The following is a 17,888-nucleotide window of genomic DNA, read 5'->3' on the forward strand; positions in this document are numbered from 1 at the left end:
TCCTCCCCTCCCCTGCAGGCTCCTCCTGTGTGATTTACAGCCGCTAAAATCCTACTGGAAGGTCAGCTCTGAGTTCTGTCCTACTCAACAACTCTACTCCAGGGTCTCCGTGAAAATCAGAATCTGATGGGATAACAAAAGGGTTTTGGTTTTGGTTGTAATCCCTTTGGGGAATGTATTGGTTCTGCTATATTAATGAGGCAGGGTTAGTATAGAGTGCGTCTCCATTCAATCTCTTCTAAAATACAAAGAAACGGACTGGTCAGAACGCTGAAAGGTGGGGTTGCGGAAAGAGAGCTGCCACGTGAGGATCACCAAGGTGTCAAAAGGCCACAGTTGAAGGAGGCTAGGACATCCCCCGGGGCCCGTAGAGAAAGCCTCCCTCTAGAGCCTTCTGGCATCGTAAATGGTGAGAGAATAAGTCTCTGCTCGTTAAAGCCACCTTCTCCTTGTCTTCATGTTGGAGCAGCTCTGTGGAAGCATGTTGGTGGTGCAGGCTGAGAGCTGGCGTTCCTGGGATCAAATTGGAGGCAGCCAGTGTCCCCATTGACAATAAGTCAGCTTCCGGTCATCCCCAAGTGCCTGCTGGCTTAGAAACAGTCTGGAGACCCTTCCCTTCTTACCAGATGACCCAGATCTGCAGCGTGGTCCGCAAATACTTGGCATTCAGCAGGTCTGCAAACCTTCCCCTTTTGTCCTGGGCAAAAGAGAGGGGGAGGCAGGATTAATTAGAGGTGGAGGAAGAACCTCAAGATTTTAGAGCTTATTTTCACTGTTGTTGGAGGCTGTCACATTGACCTGGACTCAGAGCGACCCTGGAGGACAGAGCAGAGCTGCCCTCAGGGTCACCACGCTGCCTTCTTCACAGGAGTGAACACCAGGTCTTTTCTTATGCAGAGCTGCTGGTGGCTTTGAACTACCAGCACTTCAGTTAGCGGTCAAGTGTTCAATCTCACTTACCAGGGCTCCCTCTTTAGATACTAGAAGAACAAGTCACCCAAACTTATAAAACAGTAAAACTTTACCCGCTACCTTGAGTTCATCCCATCCATGGCGATCCTCCATCAAGTTTCCAAGGCCATAAGTCTTAGCGAGAGAAGGCTGCCTTCTCTCTTCTGTTGTGGACATCAGGGCTTCGGTCAGTCCTCACTGGATACCTCCTGATGGAGTTCTAGCTCCCCATTTTCACGTATTATGTGACCCCAAAACAATGAAGGACTTATCTGAGATCACACAGGCAGGTCGCCTGAGCACACTTTCCACCTCTTGACCATGTGGCCTGGGCTTTAGCCATGGCCGTGGTGCATGAGTCTCTGGTGGCATAATGCATAATGAGTTGTTCTACTACCCAAAAGGCCATCAGTTCAAGTCCACCAGCTGCTCTGAGAGAGAAAGATGGAGATTCTCTGCCTTTAAACACTGACAGCCTTGGAAACTGGTGGAGGGCTGCTCTGGGTGGGCACCACCTGGACTGCAGGGATTTGGCTCATGGTCCAGGGAATGAGCCTGGTGGTGCAGTGGTTAAAACATTCAGCAGCTAACTTAAAGGTCGTCCGTTTCAGCTCACCAGCCTCTCCATAGGAGAAAGACAGCGGCCTTGGGAGCCTAGGGGACAGTTCGCGCCTGTTCTACAGAGACCCTGTCATTCAGAATCAAATCAGCAGCAGTGGGCTGGGTAGGATTTTCCCATCCGTGGGGTGTTAGAAGGACAAGTTTACACTGAATCCCTGAGAATCCTAACTCTCAGCTGGATAAGTTGGCTGATCTGGACACTGGCTACAGTCTCGATGTCTGGGCTCCCCGACTGCAAGCAGCTGACTCCAGTCCCCACCTGTGTTCCCAGGATCCTCAGGCGGTGGGGACGGCCTTGAACCCCTCACTCACCAGGATGGGTTCCACCAGCCTCCCCTCGGGCATGACCGAGCGGTTGGTCCTGGCGATGTGCTCCAGCGTGGCCAGGGCGGCCTGCGTGTTGCCGGTGGACACATTGAAGCGAGCAGATTCAGGAATGAACTGGCACATATAGGACAGAGAGGTTCAAGTCCTGCCTGAGTTACCAGCATCGCAAGCTTACTGCCTCCCACACACGCATCCCAGGCAGGGCTTCAAGGCATCAATTACAGCAGACTTCTAGAATTCAAGGTCAGTTTGCAGCACCCTGGGCTGTTCTGCCCCGGCTGGCCAGCAGCTCTGGGGGGAAAGTGGGGTCCTAAGCCAGCTACCTAGTTTCCTCTGGAAACTCTACAAACTCTCTAAACTCTTTCAATGTGCAGAAATGAAGGTAGTTCCAGAACAGAGTTTAAGTGTTTTGTGCAAAACGTACTCTCAGTCGTATTCAACTTGACAACACTTAACCACTGCTAAGTGAAACTAGTGCTGTTATATCTGGAGGAACACTCTTCCACTTTGTACATCCCTCTTTGTCAATGTGCAGTATGAAATAAATTGGATTGCTGTGATGCTGAACCCTGTGTCATTGGGGTATCAAATGCCAGAATGGCTTCCCAATGTGGACAGTGTTTGGTGGAGCTCCCAGTTGTAAAACAGGTTTGGAAGCAGGAGTGACATCCACTTCCTAAACCACATGCCTCTGGAAACTCTATGAACTTGGTGAAATGACGACAGTTATGGAAAGGCATTAGGTCTTTTGTTCACAGAGTCGCTATGAGTTGCACTTGACTCAACTGCAATCAACAACAACAACAAAACAAGTCAGCCACCAGGCCCCAGCTCCTTAGCAGGAAGACAGTCTCGGAGAGAGGTGGTGACACTCAAGACTCAGAGCCATCCTTGCTCTGCTCCAAAGACCCTCACCAGGTGCCCAGTCCCCTGGCCATGTAGCAACTGGCCAGTGATGTAGCAGAGCCCTGACCCCACCGTGGGAGGCTCAGCCGTCACTCAAGGCTGCGGCTCAGTGTCACCAAGCTGCTCAGCTCACCAAGGCGCTGTAGGCGGAGGGGAACTGCCGCACATGGTTCTCAAGCTTCTCAGTCTACGGGGCTGCTGCCTCTCTTCCTCCCAAAGAGCAGCAGAGGGTTCTAACTGCTACCCTAATGCTCACCAACTGCACCACCAGGGCTCCCGGAATGACACACACTGAGCTGTTTCCATGCTTCTAGAACGACCTGCGGGAAGGAGGCTGGAGGCATTGTGCCCAAGTGTCTGGATTCTACCAGCTGCTCTGCACGGGAGGAAGGGGCAGTCTGCTCCCATAAAAGTGACAGCCTCAGAAACCCCAGGGGACAGTGCCTCGCTCCCAGGGGACAATGCTTCACTCCCAGAGGACAGTGCTTTACTCCCAGGGGATAGTACCACACTCCCAAGGGAGAGTACCATGCTCCCAGGAGGCAATGCTTCACTCTCAGAGGACAGTGCTTCAGAAACCTCACGGGACAGTGCCATGCTCCCAGGGGACCGTGTCATGCGCCCAGGGGACAGTATCATGCTCCCAGGGAATAGTGCCATGCACCCAGGGTGACAGTGCTTTGCTGACCTACAGAGTCCCATGAACCGAAATTGTCTCCCTGGAAGGATAATTAAGGCACTTAATGTTGTGTGCACCCCAGCCGTTTGAGGAGTGTGCTCTTCATTCAGACTTTGGGGTGCATGCCTTTCCCTGGGGCTGGGGTGTTATCAGGACTCTGCTGGCTCTGGACCCTGCATACCACACTGCCCCCTAGAGGCGAGTCCAGGGACAGTGAGCCACCAGGTAAATCACTGCACATTCAGAAAACACACTCTTCACTCTAGTCCAGGCCCGGGTGTTCTTGGGTGGAGAGGCTTGGACACGGCTCACAAGGGCAGATGGCGGGGTGGCGGGGTGGTCCCACGGGCTGGGCAGCAGTGGCCCCTGTATTACAGCGGTGGAGATAGATGTTCTCTCTCAGGAAGACCGATCCCTCTGAGCACCGACCCCAGCACATCGCAGCTCAGTCCACTACCCGGGACTCACGGTCATGACCTCCCCCCATGCAGAAGATGGACAGACTGATGCAAGAGTAGATGCATGTGCGATGGTCAGTGTTCAGGCCTAGATGTCGCCATGCTGTCCGTGTCTTACTGAAAAGCTTCATTAACACACATTTCATTAGCAGGGGGACCCTGGTTGGCCTAGTTCTTAGGGTGCTGCTAACCGTCTCTGCAGGTACAAATCCACCAGCTGTTCTGCGGGAGAAAGATGGGCAGTCTCCTCCCGGGGGTTTAGAGCCTCTGAAAGCCCACTGGAGGGTCAGCCATGAGTCAGTTCCAACTCGAGGCCAATGGGGTTGCTTTAGCTTGCCAGTGTGTATCATTGGAACTCCAGAGGCATTGTGTGCTGTCTACTGGGCTAACCAAAAGGTCAGTGGTTGAATCCACCAGCGTTCCGTAAGGATAAAGATGAGTCAGTCTGCTCCTGTTAAGATTTACTCCCTCAGAAGCCCAGTGGGGGGTCCTCATGAGTCTGAAATAAACTGAAGGGCAGTCGGTTTATCAGCTAACTTTAGGAAAGTTGATTACTCTCCAAAGTTCAGGTGGGCCCCAGCCAGCCAGGTGAAAGGCCTTGTGAGCAGAGCCTGAGTCTTCCCACAGGCAGTTGGCCTCGATGGCCCTTAGTGACCCAGACTGCAGGCCACCAGCTTCGCTCTCCCTCAGCTTCCAGCCCACTGGCCTCCACCGCAGGCTGTGGGCGTGCCAGCCCCTCCACTGTGTAAGCCAGCTCCTCGTTCCCTTGTAGAGATGTGGAGAAGGGCACCACACTGGGTAAAGCAGAGGGGTGTGAGGAGAAGGAAGCCTCCCAACGAGGCGTATTAACCCCACAGTTACAAGGGGTGCATGCACAGCTGTGCCCGTGAGGGGGGAACAGGGCCAAGGCACCTCCTTCTGCCGTCACAGGGCCACTGTGAGTTGGAACTGGCTTGACGGCATGTGACCATGGCAACAATACAGGCTGTGTGCCCATTGGTTGTGTCTGTCTGGGATTTTGTTGGAAGGAGTGGAGGGGCCCACTTTCTCCAGGATTTAAACGTCTCCTCACATGGTGACAAAGGACTTCTGCTTTTCTGCAGGGAATGACTAGAACCTGCCGGTAAAATGACAAAGCTGGGACTCTGCTCAGATTCCGGCAAGACATTCTAAGAACCGGGCACCTGGACCAGAGCAGGGAATATGTCCAGCAGGGGCCCAGGGATGCCAGCCTCGGGCTGAGGGCTCACTAATGACAGTTAAGGGATCCTTAGAGTGTGCACACGGTTAATCGCTTGACTGTCAAACCCAAAAGGTGCGAAGTTCAAGTTTGAACAGAGGAAGGCCTGAAAAGTCAGCCACTGTGAACCCTGTGGGGCCTGGTTCTGGGGTACTTGGGGCTCCATAGACTGGGGTCCACTCATGGAATGTGTCTCTGTGTCACTGTGGCACAGAGAACAGTGAGCAGATGTCAACTCGAAGTCAGGGGACTATGTAACTGAGAAGCTTGCAGATTCAAGGTAAGCAGGTGAGAGGTGACTGAGAGCTGTGAGTAGCACCAGGGGTGGGGTCAGCATACAGAGGTGGGGCCAGCAAGCACAGGTGGGCCAGCATGCACAGGTGGGCCAGCAAGCACAGGTGGGCCAGCATGCACAGGTGGGCCAGCATGCACAGGTGGGGCCAGCATGCACAGGTGGGGCCAGCAAGCACAAGTGGGCCAGCAGCAGTAGGTCTACCCTCCGAGAACAATCAAGGTACATGGGTGACTAAGGTGGGGAGAGTGAGCTGGCCGGGACAGACACCCTGTAGGGTGGAGGAGGCCTGGGGCCATGGGAAGCGTCCTCACCTTGAAGGCCATAATGAGGATGATGCCAGGAATGGACGCAATGCGGATGAGCCAGCGCCAGCCAATGGTGGGGATGACCACAGACGCCAGGCCGATGATGAGCAGGGAGCCAGCGAGCCAGAAGACCTGCGGGCTCAGAGCAGGGCCACCAAGGGCCACTCAGGACCTGGACCCACGGGTGCACGAAGTAGGTTCTACTCCAGGCCTCCACCTGCCTCATCTGTCCACCTCACCTGTCCACCCACCTGTCCACCCCACCCTCCCACCAACCTGTCCATCACCTCTTCACACACTTCCACCCATACTCTCCACCTCACCTTTAGCCTCACTTGTTCACTTCATCTGCCCCCCACCTGTCCTCTTCATCTGTCTCCCACCCGTTCTCTTCATCTTCCCCCCCGTCCACTTCATCTGCCCCCACCTGTCCACTGCACCCCGGTGACCACAAGGAGCTATAACCTGAGCCTTGTGCGGTCTCACATCCCTCAAGCTCCTATTCCTTTTCCTTTTCTTGGAAAGATAATATATGCACGCAGCTTTTAATGAAGCAGAGATTAAAGAAAACTCTCTCTCACTCCTAATCTCCTACCATCCAAGTGACCAGTGTTATGATTTCTGTGCATTCTTCCAAAGTCATTCTGAGAATATAGACATGGATAGGACACATATACAATCCCTGGGAGATACAAACATTCCCGTGCTCAGCAGCAAACTGCAGCCTTCCCAGAGGCACCTCAGAAGAAAGGACTGGTGAGTTGTTTCTGAAGAGACAGCTGTTGAAATCCCACGGAGCATGGCTTTATCCTGACCCACATGGGCATCAGGGGTTACAATCAACACCAGCACACACACCATCCACTCCGTCAGAGACAGATGGGCACTCTCTTCCTGTGTGATTAGCCTCAGAAAACCCACTGGAAGGTCAGCTTGGAATCAGTCCTGACTCAGTGGCAATACAGAAGAAAGAATGTGCACGTCAAACTCAAAGCCAGCCAGAGACTGGGGCCAGTTCCTAACTGGCCTCCCAGTGGGTTTCAGGGCCCTTCCTCTAGCGGGATACTGATCTGATCATGTGCCCCACAGGTCCATTCCTTCTCTCTGAGGCCAGGTGGGGCTAAGGTCTCACGGTCAGTCTGTCCCTAGAGGGACTTTCCGCCAGGGTTATCCAGATGGAAGGTGCCATGGCTTGTCCTGAAAGGGGCTTTGTGGTTGTGGTTGTGTACTGTAGAATCAGAACCAGCTCAGAGCTGCCCCTCCAGCCGGAGACTGTCCATCCTTCTCCTGTGGAGCACCTGGTGTATCCGAACCACACGCCTTTGAGTTGGCAGCACAACTCCTTACCATTAGGCCCCCAGAGCCCCCTCAGGGTCCGTCAGTCTTAATGATGGACTCTTAGAAACCAATGTGATGGAGGAAGCCGTTCTAGAACAGGTTACCTGAAAACCTAGCCTGCCACAGACCCGTGACCATCCCGGAGTAAATGAAGAATCTGAACACCGTGCCATCATCCACATGTCACCTCACTCCCTGCTAGGTTCCCACTTCTCGATCTCCTGCCTTTGTCTCCCTGGCTGGTCTTTAAGTAAATTCTGATTTTGTAACTGTTAGTTGCCCCTCCAGCTGTCCACGCAGGTCCCTGACCCCACCCTGCACTGTCCTCTGAGCAGCCTTCGTCACTCAGAATGTCAGCGGTCTCCCCCATCCAGACGGTCACTGGGTTCTCAGGACACCTCTCCACTTGACTCTCAAGGAGCACTTGCTTCACCCCAGGACAGTCCAGGCAGCATCCCCGTCACACACACCTGCGACAAAGGCAGCATGTAGCCTCGGTATTTTGTCGGCAAAAACTCAGTCTTGATGATTAGCCTAAACAGGAAGAGAGGTGAAATGAGAGTTTTGTTTTTATCAAACAAACTATATGCTTTGAACAGTCAACCATTTTCTTGTCCCAGGGATAAAGAATTCAAAAATGTCCAAGTTCAAGGCAAATACATAGACCCCAAAGATTAGGCATGGTTACCAGGGCTGGAGGGAGAGGAAAGGAGACATTGTGGACATTGAGTCGATGTTCCCAGTAGTGGGATATTTTGGAAAAATATAAGGATAAAGGTGGCACAACATGGAAAATGTAGCCCAAGTCACTGAGTCCAAATGTGGACTTTGTGCATATTTTTACAACAATGAAAACTAAATAAAAGTCTTATTTTCCCCCCTAAACTAGATGCCTCTGGAAACTCTACGAACTCTCTAAATTCTATAAATGTACAGAAATGATGTTAGTTACAGAACAGAGTTCAGGTCTTTTGTGCAAAACTTACCCTGAGTCATATTTGACTTGACGACACTTAACCACTGCTAAATGAGACTAGTGTTGTTATATCTGGATGAACACTCTTCCACTTTGTACATCACTCTCTGTTAATGTGCAGTATGAAGTAACCTGGGTTGCTGTGATGCTGAACCTTGTACCATTGGGGTATCAGATACCAGAATGGTTTCCCAATGTGGACAGTGCTTGGTGGAGCTCCCAGATGTAAAACAGGTTTGGAAGCAGGAGTGGCATCCACTTCTTAAACCACATGCCTCTGGAAACTCTATGAACTTGGAGAAATGATGATAGTTATGGAAAGGCATTAGGTCTTTTGTTCATAGAGTCGCTATGATCCGTGTTCGACTCGACAGCAATCAACAACAAAAACAACATCATTATATTATGTATTATTATAGTTAATATCCACAGATGAGAAAAACAAACAAACACAACACCTGCTGCAATCCCAAAGGCGCAAGGTTCAAATCCACCAGGTGCTCCTCGAGAGAAGGACAAGCAATCTCCTCCCGTGTCATGAACGTCCTGCTAGAGGGTCCGCTCTGGGTTGGTTCCAGCTCAGCTGTACACAACAACTACAATAAAACCCCTATTCTGTCTCTTGTTATGTTCACGCAACTGCTTCTTGTCCTGTGTATAGGTTTCATATGAGTACCATTAAACGAACCTGATTTCCATTCTTCTCGATGCTAGCCATAATTTGTTATGTTCCATGTGGACAAATTGCTTTGCATAATCAATAAAAACCAAGTAAGCATCTTCCTGGAATTCTCTGCATTTAGCCAAGATCCATCTGACATCATGATGGATATCCCTTATTCCACAGCTTCTTCTGAATCCGGCTTGACTTTCTTGCGGTTCCCTATTGATGTCCTGCTCATTATCTTTCAATAATCTTCAGCAAGATTTTACTCGCACATAACCAGGAGGTGGTTTTCCAAAAAGAACTAGGGAACACTGACTGCTTGGTTTAGAATCAGGAAAGATGTGTGTTAGGGTTGAATCCTTTCTCTATGACTATTCAATCTGTATGTTGGGGAAAAAATCATTTCTGGAGAAGAAAGTGGTATCAGGATTGGAAGAAGACTTATTAACAACCTGTGCTATCCAGATGACAGAAGAAAATGAAGATTTGAAGCACTTTGAAGCACTTGCTACAGAAGATCAAATATGGATTACATCTCAACATCAAGAAAATAAAAATCTTCACCACTGGACCAATAGGCAACAACCTGATAGAGGGAGAAAACGTTGAAGTTGTCAACTCTTTCATTTTAACTTGAATCTACCATCAACGTCCATGGTGGTGTTTGGGTCAGAATCAGTGAAATGAGGCAACATTAGGGAGGGAAGAATGTTAGAGTGGATTAAACAAGAGAAGGAAGAAAGAAACTCATGTTAAAGGCAAAGGTCAAGCAAGGTTGGTAAAACCAGACGAAATTCATGAGAGTTCGTGGAGGACAAGAATCAAGCACAGGAGCTAAAAGCTAGACGTCAAAACCAGGGAACTGGCCTGCGCACCTCACGGTCCTGACATGAGTAGGAAAGCCTCGCCCTGAAGCAACGCATTTAACATTTCAGTCATGTCAGACATCCAGTAGCATCGAAAACAAGGACCTAAGTAAGAACTGTTCTCCAAACGTGGAGCGTCGCACAGGATCCCGTTGGCTCAGATTCCAGAAGAGAGCCAGCCCTGTCGACCCGAAGCCTTCGTGGCATCACGGCTTCTCTGTTGTCTACTGGTCTCCACCAGAACCAGTTCCTCCCAGGAACATAATTATCATCATGTCCTCTCTTCTCCCTTCCAACAGAGCGGCTGGTTCTGTCTCTGAAACGTTTCTTTGCTAATAAATTGCCTTTGCTTTCATTTTCAGCCCAGCAAGTCGAATGTCCCGTTGAGCATGTGCTAACAAAGCCTCAGCCCACACCTGGTCTGTTTCCAGCAAGACAAACAACAGCTGCTTTTGGGGCCTCCACACTTGCTGTACCTGCAAACACCTCTTTGAAGGCTCACTAAAATAGCTGCACGTTGTGCTACTTCTGCAGTTTGGATGTCACCCCCTTAAATCTCTCCCTCCTGATTTAATTCTTTCACAGACTGAGGAGGAACAAAGTTAGAACAACGACCCCACGATAAATCATAGCCGCAGTCAGGAAATCAAAGATGCGCTGCATGGGGAACCCGCCGTCAAAGACCTCTCCAAAGTGTTCAAGAGCAGAGATGTCAGTTTAAAGATGAGAGTGTGCCCGATCCAAGCGGAGGTGTTTAAAATTGTCCATGTTCCCGAAAGTTGGACAATGAATAAGACAGACCGGAGTATTGATGCCTTTGAGTCGTGATGCTGGAGAAGAACGCTGTTGTCTTGAGAGAAGTCCCAGCGTACTCCTTCCGCAGAGGCGAGGAGAGTGAAACTTGGTCCCAGTTACTTTGGGCATGTTTTCAGGAGAAACCGGTCCTTGGCGAGAGACATCGTGCTGGGACAGGTCGTCAAAAGGGAGGAAGACGGTCAGTGAGATGGACAGGTGCAGTGACCACCACAGTGGCTGGAGCATGACAGGGACTGCGAGGATGGCGTCGGGCAGGGCAAGGTTCAAATCCGTTCTTCAGAGGTTACTGGGAGTCCTACTTGACCCCATGGCACGTAGCAACAACAACAACAACAGAGTCATAGATCCGATGACCCCTAACAATAACAACAACTGTGATAAATTCTGGAGGCTTAGTGGGTAGAGGGCAGAGCTGCCAGTGCCAGGGCAGGGAGTTAGAATCCACAGACGCCCTGAAGAGAAGATGTCAGGACCAATCTCCTTCTGATTTACAACTTCTGAGAACCCTCTGGTGGGTCAGCTATGGGTCAGTTCTAACTTGATGGCAATGAGGAAGGGGCTTTATCACCATGATAGTCTTGACAATGTTGCAGGGAAGACCGTAACTGCTGAAGTTCCAAGAAGTCAAGAAAGCAGCTTTATTTGACACATTGTGTAAAAAGTAAAGGCATGGAAACAGAGGCTGCAAACAGCAGTTTCTCCCAAGACCCAAATGGTTACAACATCTTTGCAATTTACAAAAATCAGATGAAAGTTTAGAGTTTCTTTTTCCATTACTGTCTAAAAGGAGGGTACACACATGTTGCTCACATGTTTTCTTTGATAAGGGCGGCGAGCTGGTCATACCAAGATGTTGAATGTTCAAAGACGGAAGCAGATAAAATAAAAGGTGTCATGTCTAGGAGTATTCTCTTGTTAACTCTACAGGTGGGTAAGAGAGGGAAGAGAATTGATTTCCCTAGCCCAGGTGGGTGTGAAGCTGTGATCTAAATCACACAGGCCCTCGTTTGTGTATTCTTTTATTCTAAGGTGAAGCGCTTCCATTTCACATGCCAAAACTATATATAAATAATAAAGCTTTCCAAGAGCCTGGATAAGAGATGCTTTAAGGAAACTAACATAGAGATTTCCCCCCGAAGTCTGCAGTTTGACTTTTTGAAATGGCAATCTGAACTTTTGGTCAGCTCAAAGCAGCAGGCCAGCAGGTATTTCTTGTGCTGGGCATCGCAATCAGAGCCTTTATTCTAAAGCACTTGTGCAGTGCATCATTGGATCCAACTGCTAATGAAAAGGTCAATGGTTCAAATCCACCAGAAAGACAAGCACTCTCTTCCCATTAAGACTTCCAGCCTCAGAAACTCAAAGCAGGCTTGTTATGGCCAGAATCCACGGAGGGCAGTGGTTACCACATAAAGAGATAGCGGCCTGTGGAAATACTTGTCAGGTCCAGTTCTCTTTCCTAAAACCTACTTACAAAATCAGCACCCACTGTTGAGAAGGTGATTTGTCCCCTTGAATGTCAGTCAAGGCTGCTTTCCAAGTAAGTGTCTGTTATTTTGTGCAGAGAAGAATAAAGGGAATCATACCCATCAGTTTGCTAATTGCCTTTCTCTGTGGCTCTTACTGGACAGGGACCAGGCTCTTTAACACAGTCACTGGGTTGTTCCCCGGGGGATACTTGAAAAATCTGCTTAACTTCTGCTTCCTCTGGCACCATGATTTCAGTGCTGCTTAATTTGTGCCTCTGGGGAACTGAGTTCTCCCCCGACATAGTAAGGTAGTAATTAGGGGTCCTGACTCTCTTGTTTTTTCTATGGACAACTTGCATCCAAGCACCCAAGAGAGCAGGCTGAAGGGCTCACTGGAGAGACACTAGGGAGGGTCCAGGTTACAGCAGAATACACTGAATCTCCCACCTCCAGGGCACAGTCAGGAGCTGGACACCACATCTGCATCTTCACGGCCTCACTCTGCAAATCTACTCACCGACATCTAAGAGGCAAGACCAAAAAAAAAAAAACAAACCAGAAAACAAACCTCAAAACTCATCAGCACTGAGTGGAAACAGTAGCTGACGCTCTGTCAGTTTCAGAGGCTGCAGATCTCAGAGGCAGAAAGGTCATGTCTCTCTCCCAATGTGCATCTGGTGGATTTGAACTGCCAGTGAGATGGAGCCTCCGGATTCGCAGTGCAGCTCCCTACAGACTACGCCAGAGCTCCCCAAAAGCAGGAAGGGGGTTGGGATGGCTGTTCCTCAGTGTTGTAAGTGCTCATGGTCAAAGCTACAGAGACGAGCTCAGAGATCCTGCGGCTGCTTCCTTCCAGACCACCACAAGGTGAATGTGATGAGTCATGTGAATGTTCCAGATTCCCAGCGCACAGAAAAGTCGTGTTGACATCAGACTGTAGTCTATGCAGTGTGCCAGTCTGATATAATGTGGCAAGTGCCAAGAAGTGGCACAGAGACATGAAGTGGGCCAGGCTGTTGGGAGAATGGCGCTGATGGACTTACCTCCACGGGGCTACCCAAAACTTCAAGCTGTTAAAACCCACAGTCTGTGAAGCTCAGCAAAGCAAGGTGGGCCTGTACTCTTCCAACCAATTCTCAAAAATGAGAAGCTGGTGTTTTTATTGCACACTTGATGCAGTACTTTTTGTTGGAATTTAGCCTAACAAAATAGTCACCTAATTATCTTTTTTTTTTCTTTTTATGTGAAGAATTGTTGTTGTTAGGTGCCATTGAGTTGAGTACAACTCATAATGACCCTGTGAACAAAAGATCTGAACCCTGTTCTGTCCTGCGCCATCCTCACACTTCCTGACACACAAGAGCCCATTACAGCAGTCACTGTGTCAGTCCACCTGGTTGAGGGTCTTCCTCTCCTTTGCCGACCACCCACCCTTCCCAGAATCATGTCCTTCTCCAAGGAATAGCACTTCCTAGCAACGTCTAAAGTATGTGAGGCAAAGCCTCATCATTCTTACCTCCAAAGGGCACTCTGGCTGGACCCTCTCCAAGACATACCTATATGTTTTCTTAGCTGTCCATGGGATGTTCAGTGTTCTTCTCCAACACCACAGCTCAAAGGCATAAATTCTTTTTCATCATCCTTTTTCATTGTCTAAGTCTCAGATACATAGCTAGTAATTGGAAAAACTTGGCCTGAATCGGACACACTTAGTCCTCAAACTGACAGCACTACATCTCAATAATTTGGAAAGGTCCCTAACTGCAGATTTCCCCAGTGCAGTGCATCTCATTTCCTGACTGCTCATACCAAGGGTGTTAATCATGGATCCAAGCAAGATGAAGCTGTTGACAGTTTTAATCTCCTCTCCCTGCAAAATAATGCTGCCTATTGGTCCAGTGGTAAGAAACTTTGTTTTCTTTATAGTAAGACGCAATCCATACTGAAGGCTGCTTTCCTTGATCCTCTGCAACAAATGCTTCAAGTCGTCTTCACTTCCAGCAAGTAAGGTGGTATCATCTGCATAACGCAGGTTATTGATGAGTCTCCCTCCAATCCTAACACCACACTCCTCTTCAGAGTCCAGCTTCTTGGATAATTTGCTCAGCATATAGATTAAACAGGTATGGAGACAGAATACATCCCTGCCTCACTCCCTTCCCAATTCTAAACCATGCAGTGCTCACCTGATCCATGCACACAACAGCCTCCTGATTCAGGTATAAGCTCTGTATGAGCACAATCAAGTCTCTGGGATTCATTCCCATTCTTCTCACTGTCAGCCATAATTTGTCATGGTCCACACAGTCAAATAAATGCCTTTGCATCATCAATAAAGCACAAATAGACATTATTCTGGTGTTCCTTACTTTCAGCCAGGATCCATCTGACATCAGCAATGATACCCCTGGTGCCATGGCCTCTTCTAAATCCTGCTTGAACTTCTGGCATTTCCCTATCTGTATACAGTTCTAGCCATTTTTTAATAATCGTCAGCAGTATTTTGCTTGCATGATATTGTCTGATAATTTCCACATGTAATTAGATCACCTTTCCTGGGAATGGGAACAAATATGGACCTCTTCTAATCCATTGGCCAGACATCTGTCCTCCAAATTTCCTGGCAAAACTGGTGAGTATATCCACGGCTGTAACTGTTAATTGAAACAAGTCAATTGGCATCCCATCAATTCCAGGGGCCTTGTTCTTTGCCAATGCCTTCAAAGCAGCTTCCGCTTCCTCTTTCATTACCATTGGCTCCTGTTATGGTACTTCCTAAAATTTTTCAGTGTCAATCAATTCTTTCTGGTACAGTGACTCTATGTATTCCCTCCATCTTCTTTTGACACTTTCTGGGTCATTCGATATATTGCCCACAGCATCAATCAATATTGCAACGTGAGGCATAAATTAATTTTTCAATCTTTCAGCTTGAGAAATGCAGAGGGAGTTCTTCCCTTTTTATTGTCCAATTCCAGCTCTCTGCACATTCCTTTATAATACTTTGATTTGTCCTCCCGAGCTGCTTTCTGAAATAGTCTGTCCAGCTCTTTCAATTCAACATGTTTTCCTTTAGATTTGGCTTCTCAACACTGCAGTGCAATCTTCAGAGTTTCCTCTGACATCGATTTCAATTTTTTTCCCCCTCTGTTTTTGTAATGACTTTTTTTTTCTTTCTTCATGGATGATATCCTTGATACCATCCCACAACTCATCTGGTCTTCTATCATTGGTGTTCAATGCCTCAAATATACTCTTAAGATGATCATAAAATTCAGATGGAATTGATTCAAGAGAGTATGTATCTTGGATCCTGCTGAATTCTTTTATTTTTCTTTGCCTAAATTTTGAACTTGCATATGAGTAATTGATGATCTGACTCACACTTTTCCCCTGGCTTAGTTTTGACTGCTGATGTTGATTTTCTCCAATGATTTCTTCCACAAATGTAGTCAGTCCGAGGCAGCCCATCAGGTGAAATCCAGGTGTAAAGTCATCTTTTGTGTCTTTTACAAAAAGTATTTGCACTCCTTCTCTTGGGCTTGGATCAGGCAGCAGCCAGGTTCTATCGCTCAGCCATGGCCAAAATCAAGGCTCGGAACCTCGCAACAAGAAGGAGGAGCAGTTGAAACAGCTGGATGATCTGAAGGTGGAGCTTTCCCAGCTGCGCGTCGCCAAAGTGACAGGCGGTGCGGCTTCTAAGCTCTCCAAAATCCGAGTTGTCTGAAAATCCATTGCCCATGTTCTCACTGTTATTAACCAGACTCAGAAGGAGAACCTCAGAAAATACTATAAGGGCAAGAAGTACAAACCGCTGGATCTGTGGCCCAAGAAAACACGTGCCATGTGCCGAAGGCTCATCAAGCATGAGGAGAACCTGAAGACCAAGAAGCAGCAGCGAAAAGAGTGCCTGTACCCACTGTGGAAATACGCACTCAAGGCCTCAACTTCCTAAATAAATAAAACACAAAACTAAAAAAGAAAAGTATTTGCAATGAATAAATCATTGTAAATACAAAATTCAATCATTCTATTTCCAGCTTCATTTCTATCACCAAGCCCATATTTTCCAGCTGCTGTTTCTTCTTCACTGTTTCCTACTTTTGCATTCCAGTCAGCGATTATCATTAACGCATCCTGATTGCATGTTTGGTCAATTTCAGGCTGCAAAATTTGGTAAAAATTCTCAATTTCTTTCTCTTTGACTCTGGATGTAGGAGCATATATTTGAATAATAGTCATGTTAACTGGTCTTCGTTGTATGCGTATGGAAATTATCTTATCACTCACAACATTTAGACTGGCTCATAAAATAGAACATGTCACTTCAACACTGTGCTCCTTTGAAAAATAATCTTTTTAAAAAAATAAACATAAAGTTATTTATTCACAGTCATTTATCTAGGAAACTCCAGCTGAAAAATCACCTTTATGAGACCAAACGGTCAAGAGTCGCTCGAAAACCAGGAAGGAAGGTTAGGAAGAAGGGAAATGAGAGCGCTGGAGACAGAACAAGCTAACGGAAATAACGGGAGAGACTATGGGGTGGGGGTGGAGGGGGTGGGGAAGCACCAGTGTCACTGAGAATCTGTACAGAAAACTTAAAATGAGAGCCATGTTTGCTGTGTGAACTATCACTGAAAACACGATAAAATCATATTTGAAAAGACAGAACAGCAATTAGTATCAATCACGTCTCCATATGCCAAGCAAACCACTCCTCGTCGGACGAGCAGCCAGCACTGTGGGATTTGCAGCTCCCAGAATAGACCAGGAACTTCCAGAAAAAACGGACAAGCCTGTCCTGGAGGAAACACACCTGGAATGCTCCTTCTAGGCGAGGATGTTGAGACTTCATCTCACATATTTCAGATAAGTTATCAAGAGGAGCCTGTCCTTGGAGGAGGGCATCGGGCCTGGACAAGCAGAGGGTCACTGAGAAGAGGAAGGCCCTCAAGGAGGTGGCGGACACAGTGACAGCAACAACGGGCTCACGGTAGAACAGAGAGTGCGAGGGTGGCGTGGGCCCACGTGGGGTTCCGTCCACTCGTCCACGGGGTCATTATGAGTTAGGACCGACTCGATGGTCCCAGAAGCCCTGTGGATGTGGACGTTTGAGTGTATACACATCTCTCTCCCGGGGTCAGAAGAGGACTCCTTACCCTTGCGAGTGACCAGACACTCCACAGCCCACCATCGTCCGCAGGAAGACGAACCAGATGTAGGAGGGCGAGAAGGAGGTGAGCAAGGAGAAGTAGGCGCCCCACAGGAACGAGATGAACAGAATCTGCAGGGAGGGAAGAGGACTTAGTAATGGACCTGTGACAGCGTGGAGACAGGGCGGCCTAACGGTGGAAGGTGTCTGCACGGCACCTACTGTGCGCGTACAAAACCCCACATACACAACCCGCCGCTGGAGAGCAGATCCCAACTCCAGGTGACCCCCCCACTGGGTTTCGCAGGCTGCTAATATCTGTGTCTATGGAGTGGCTGTTGGGAGCACACCAAGCCTCTCCTGCCCCATTCTAAGATGTTGGGAATTCTCCAAGTACTGTGTTGGGATGAATATAAAGAGGTCCTCTAACATACCTGCTTTCCACTTCTAAATGTAACAAAAATAACACAAATTCACATTAACAAATTTTTAAAATATCCAGAAAGTATAAAGAGGAAAACAGAAATCACCCTCTGTCATAGAAGTCATTACTGTTGAGTGGATTCCAACTCCTGACCCTGGAGGCCAGAGCAGAGCTACCCATTGGGTTCCAAGGCTGCAAGACTTTATGGAAGCTAGCTGCCACATTTTTCTTCTGAGGAGCAGCTGGTGGGTTTGAACAACCAACCTTTTGGTTAGCAGGCAAGAAATTAACCACTGCATTACCACGGTGCCTTTCTTCAATCTGATAACCCGAAAGAAACTGTTGACACCATTTTATTCTTTTTTTGTGTTTGCAAGCATTGTTTTTTTAAAAAA

The 17,888-nt window shown here is 48.3% G+C and overlaps 1 protein-coding gene across 1 annotated transcript in view; it reads right to left on the bottom strand.

The window, feature by feature from the left end:
• SVOPL (SVOP-like) overlaps positions 1-17,888 on the bottom strand; it is a 45,215-nt gene that overhangs the window by 16,818 nt on the left and 10,509 nt on the right. Inside the window, exons 5-9 of the mRNA XM_006887213.1 lie at positions 17,077-17,201; positions 7,591-7,654; positions 5,789-5,914; positions 1,885-2,013; positions 624-697 (exon numbers count right to left, since the gene is read on the bottom strand). Of these exons, the coding sequence (XP_006887275.1) occupies positions 624-697; positions 1,885-2,013; positions 5,789-5,914; positions 7,591-7,654; positions 17,077-17,201 (518 nt within the window). The remainder of the gene's footprint in view (positions 1-623; positions 698-1,884; positions 2,014-5,788; positions 5,915-7,590; positions 7,655-17,076; positions 17,202-17,888) is intronic.

The sequence above is a fragment of the Elephantulus edwardii genome, unplaced genomic scaffold (genome assembly GCF_000299155.1).
Source record: "Elephantulus edwardii isolate Elephantulus edwardi_28Jun2011 unplaced genomic scaffold, EleEdw1.0 scaffold00055, whole genome shotgun sequence".
Classification (NCBI taxonomy): domain Eukaryota; kingdom Metazoa; phylum Chordata; class Mammalia; order Macroscelidea; family Macroscelididae; genus Elephantulus; species Elephantulus edwardii.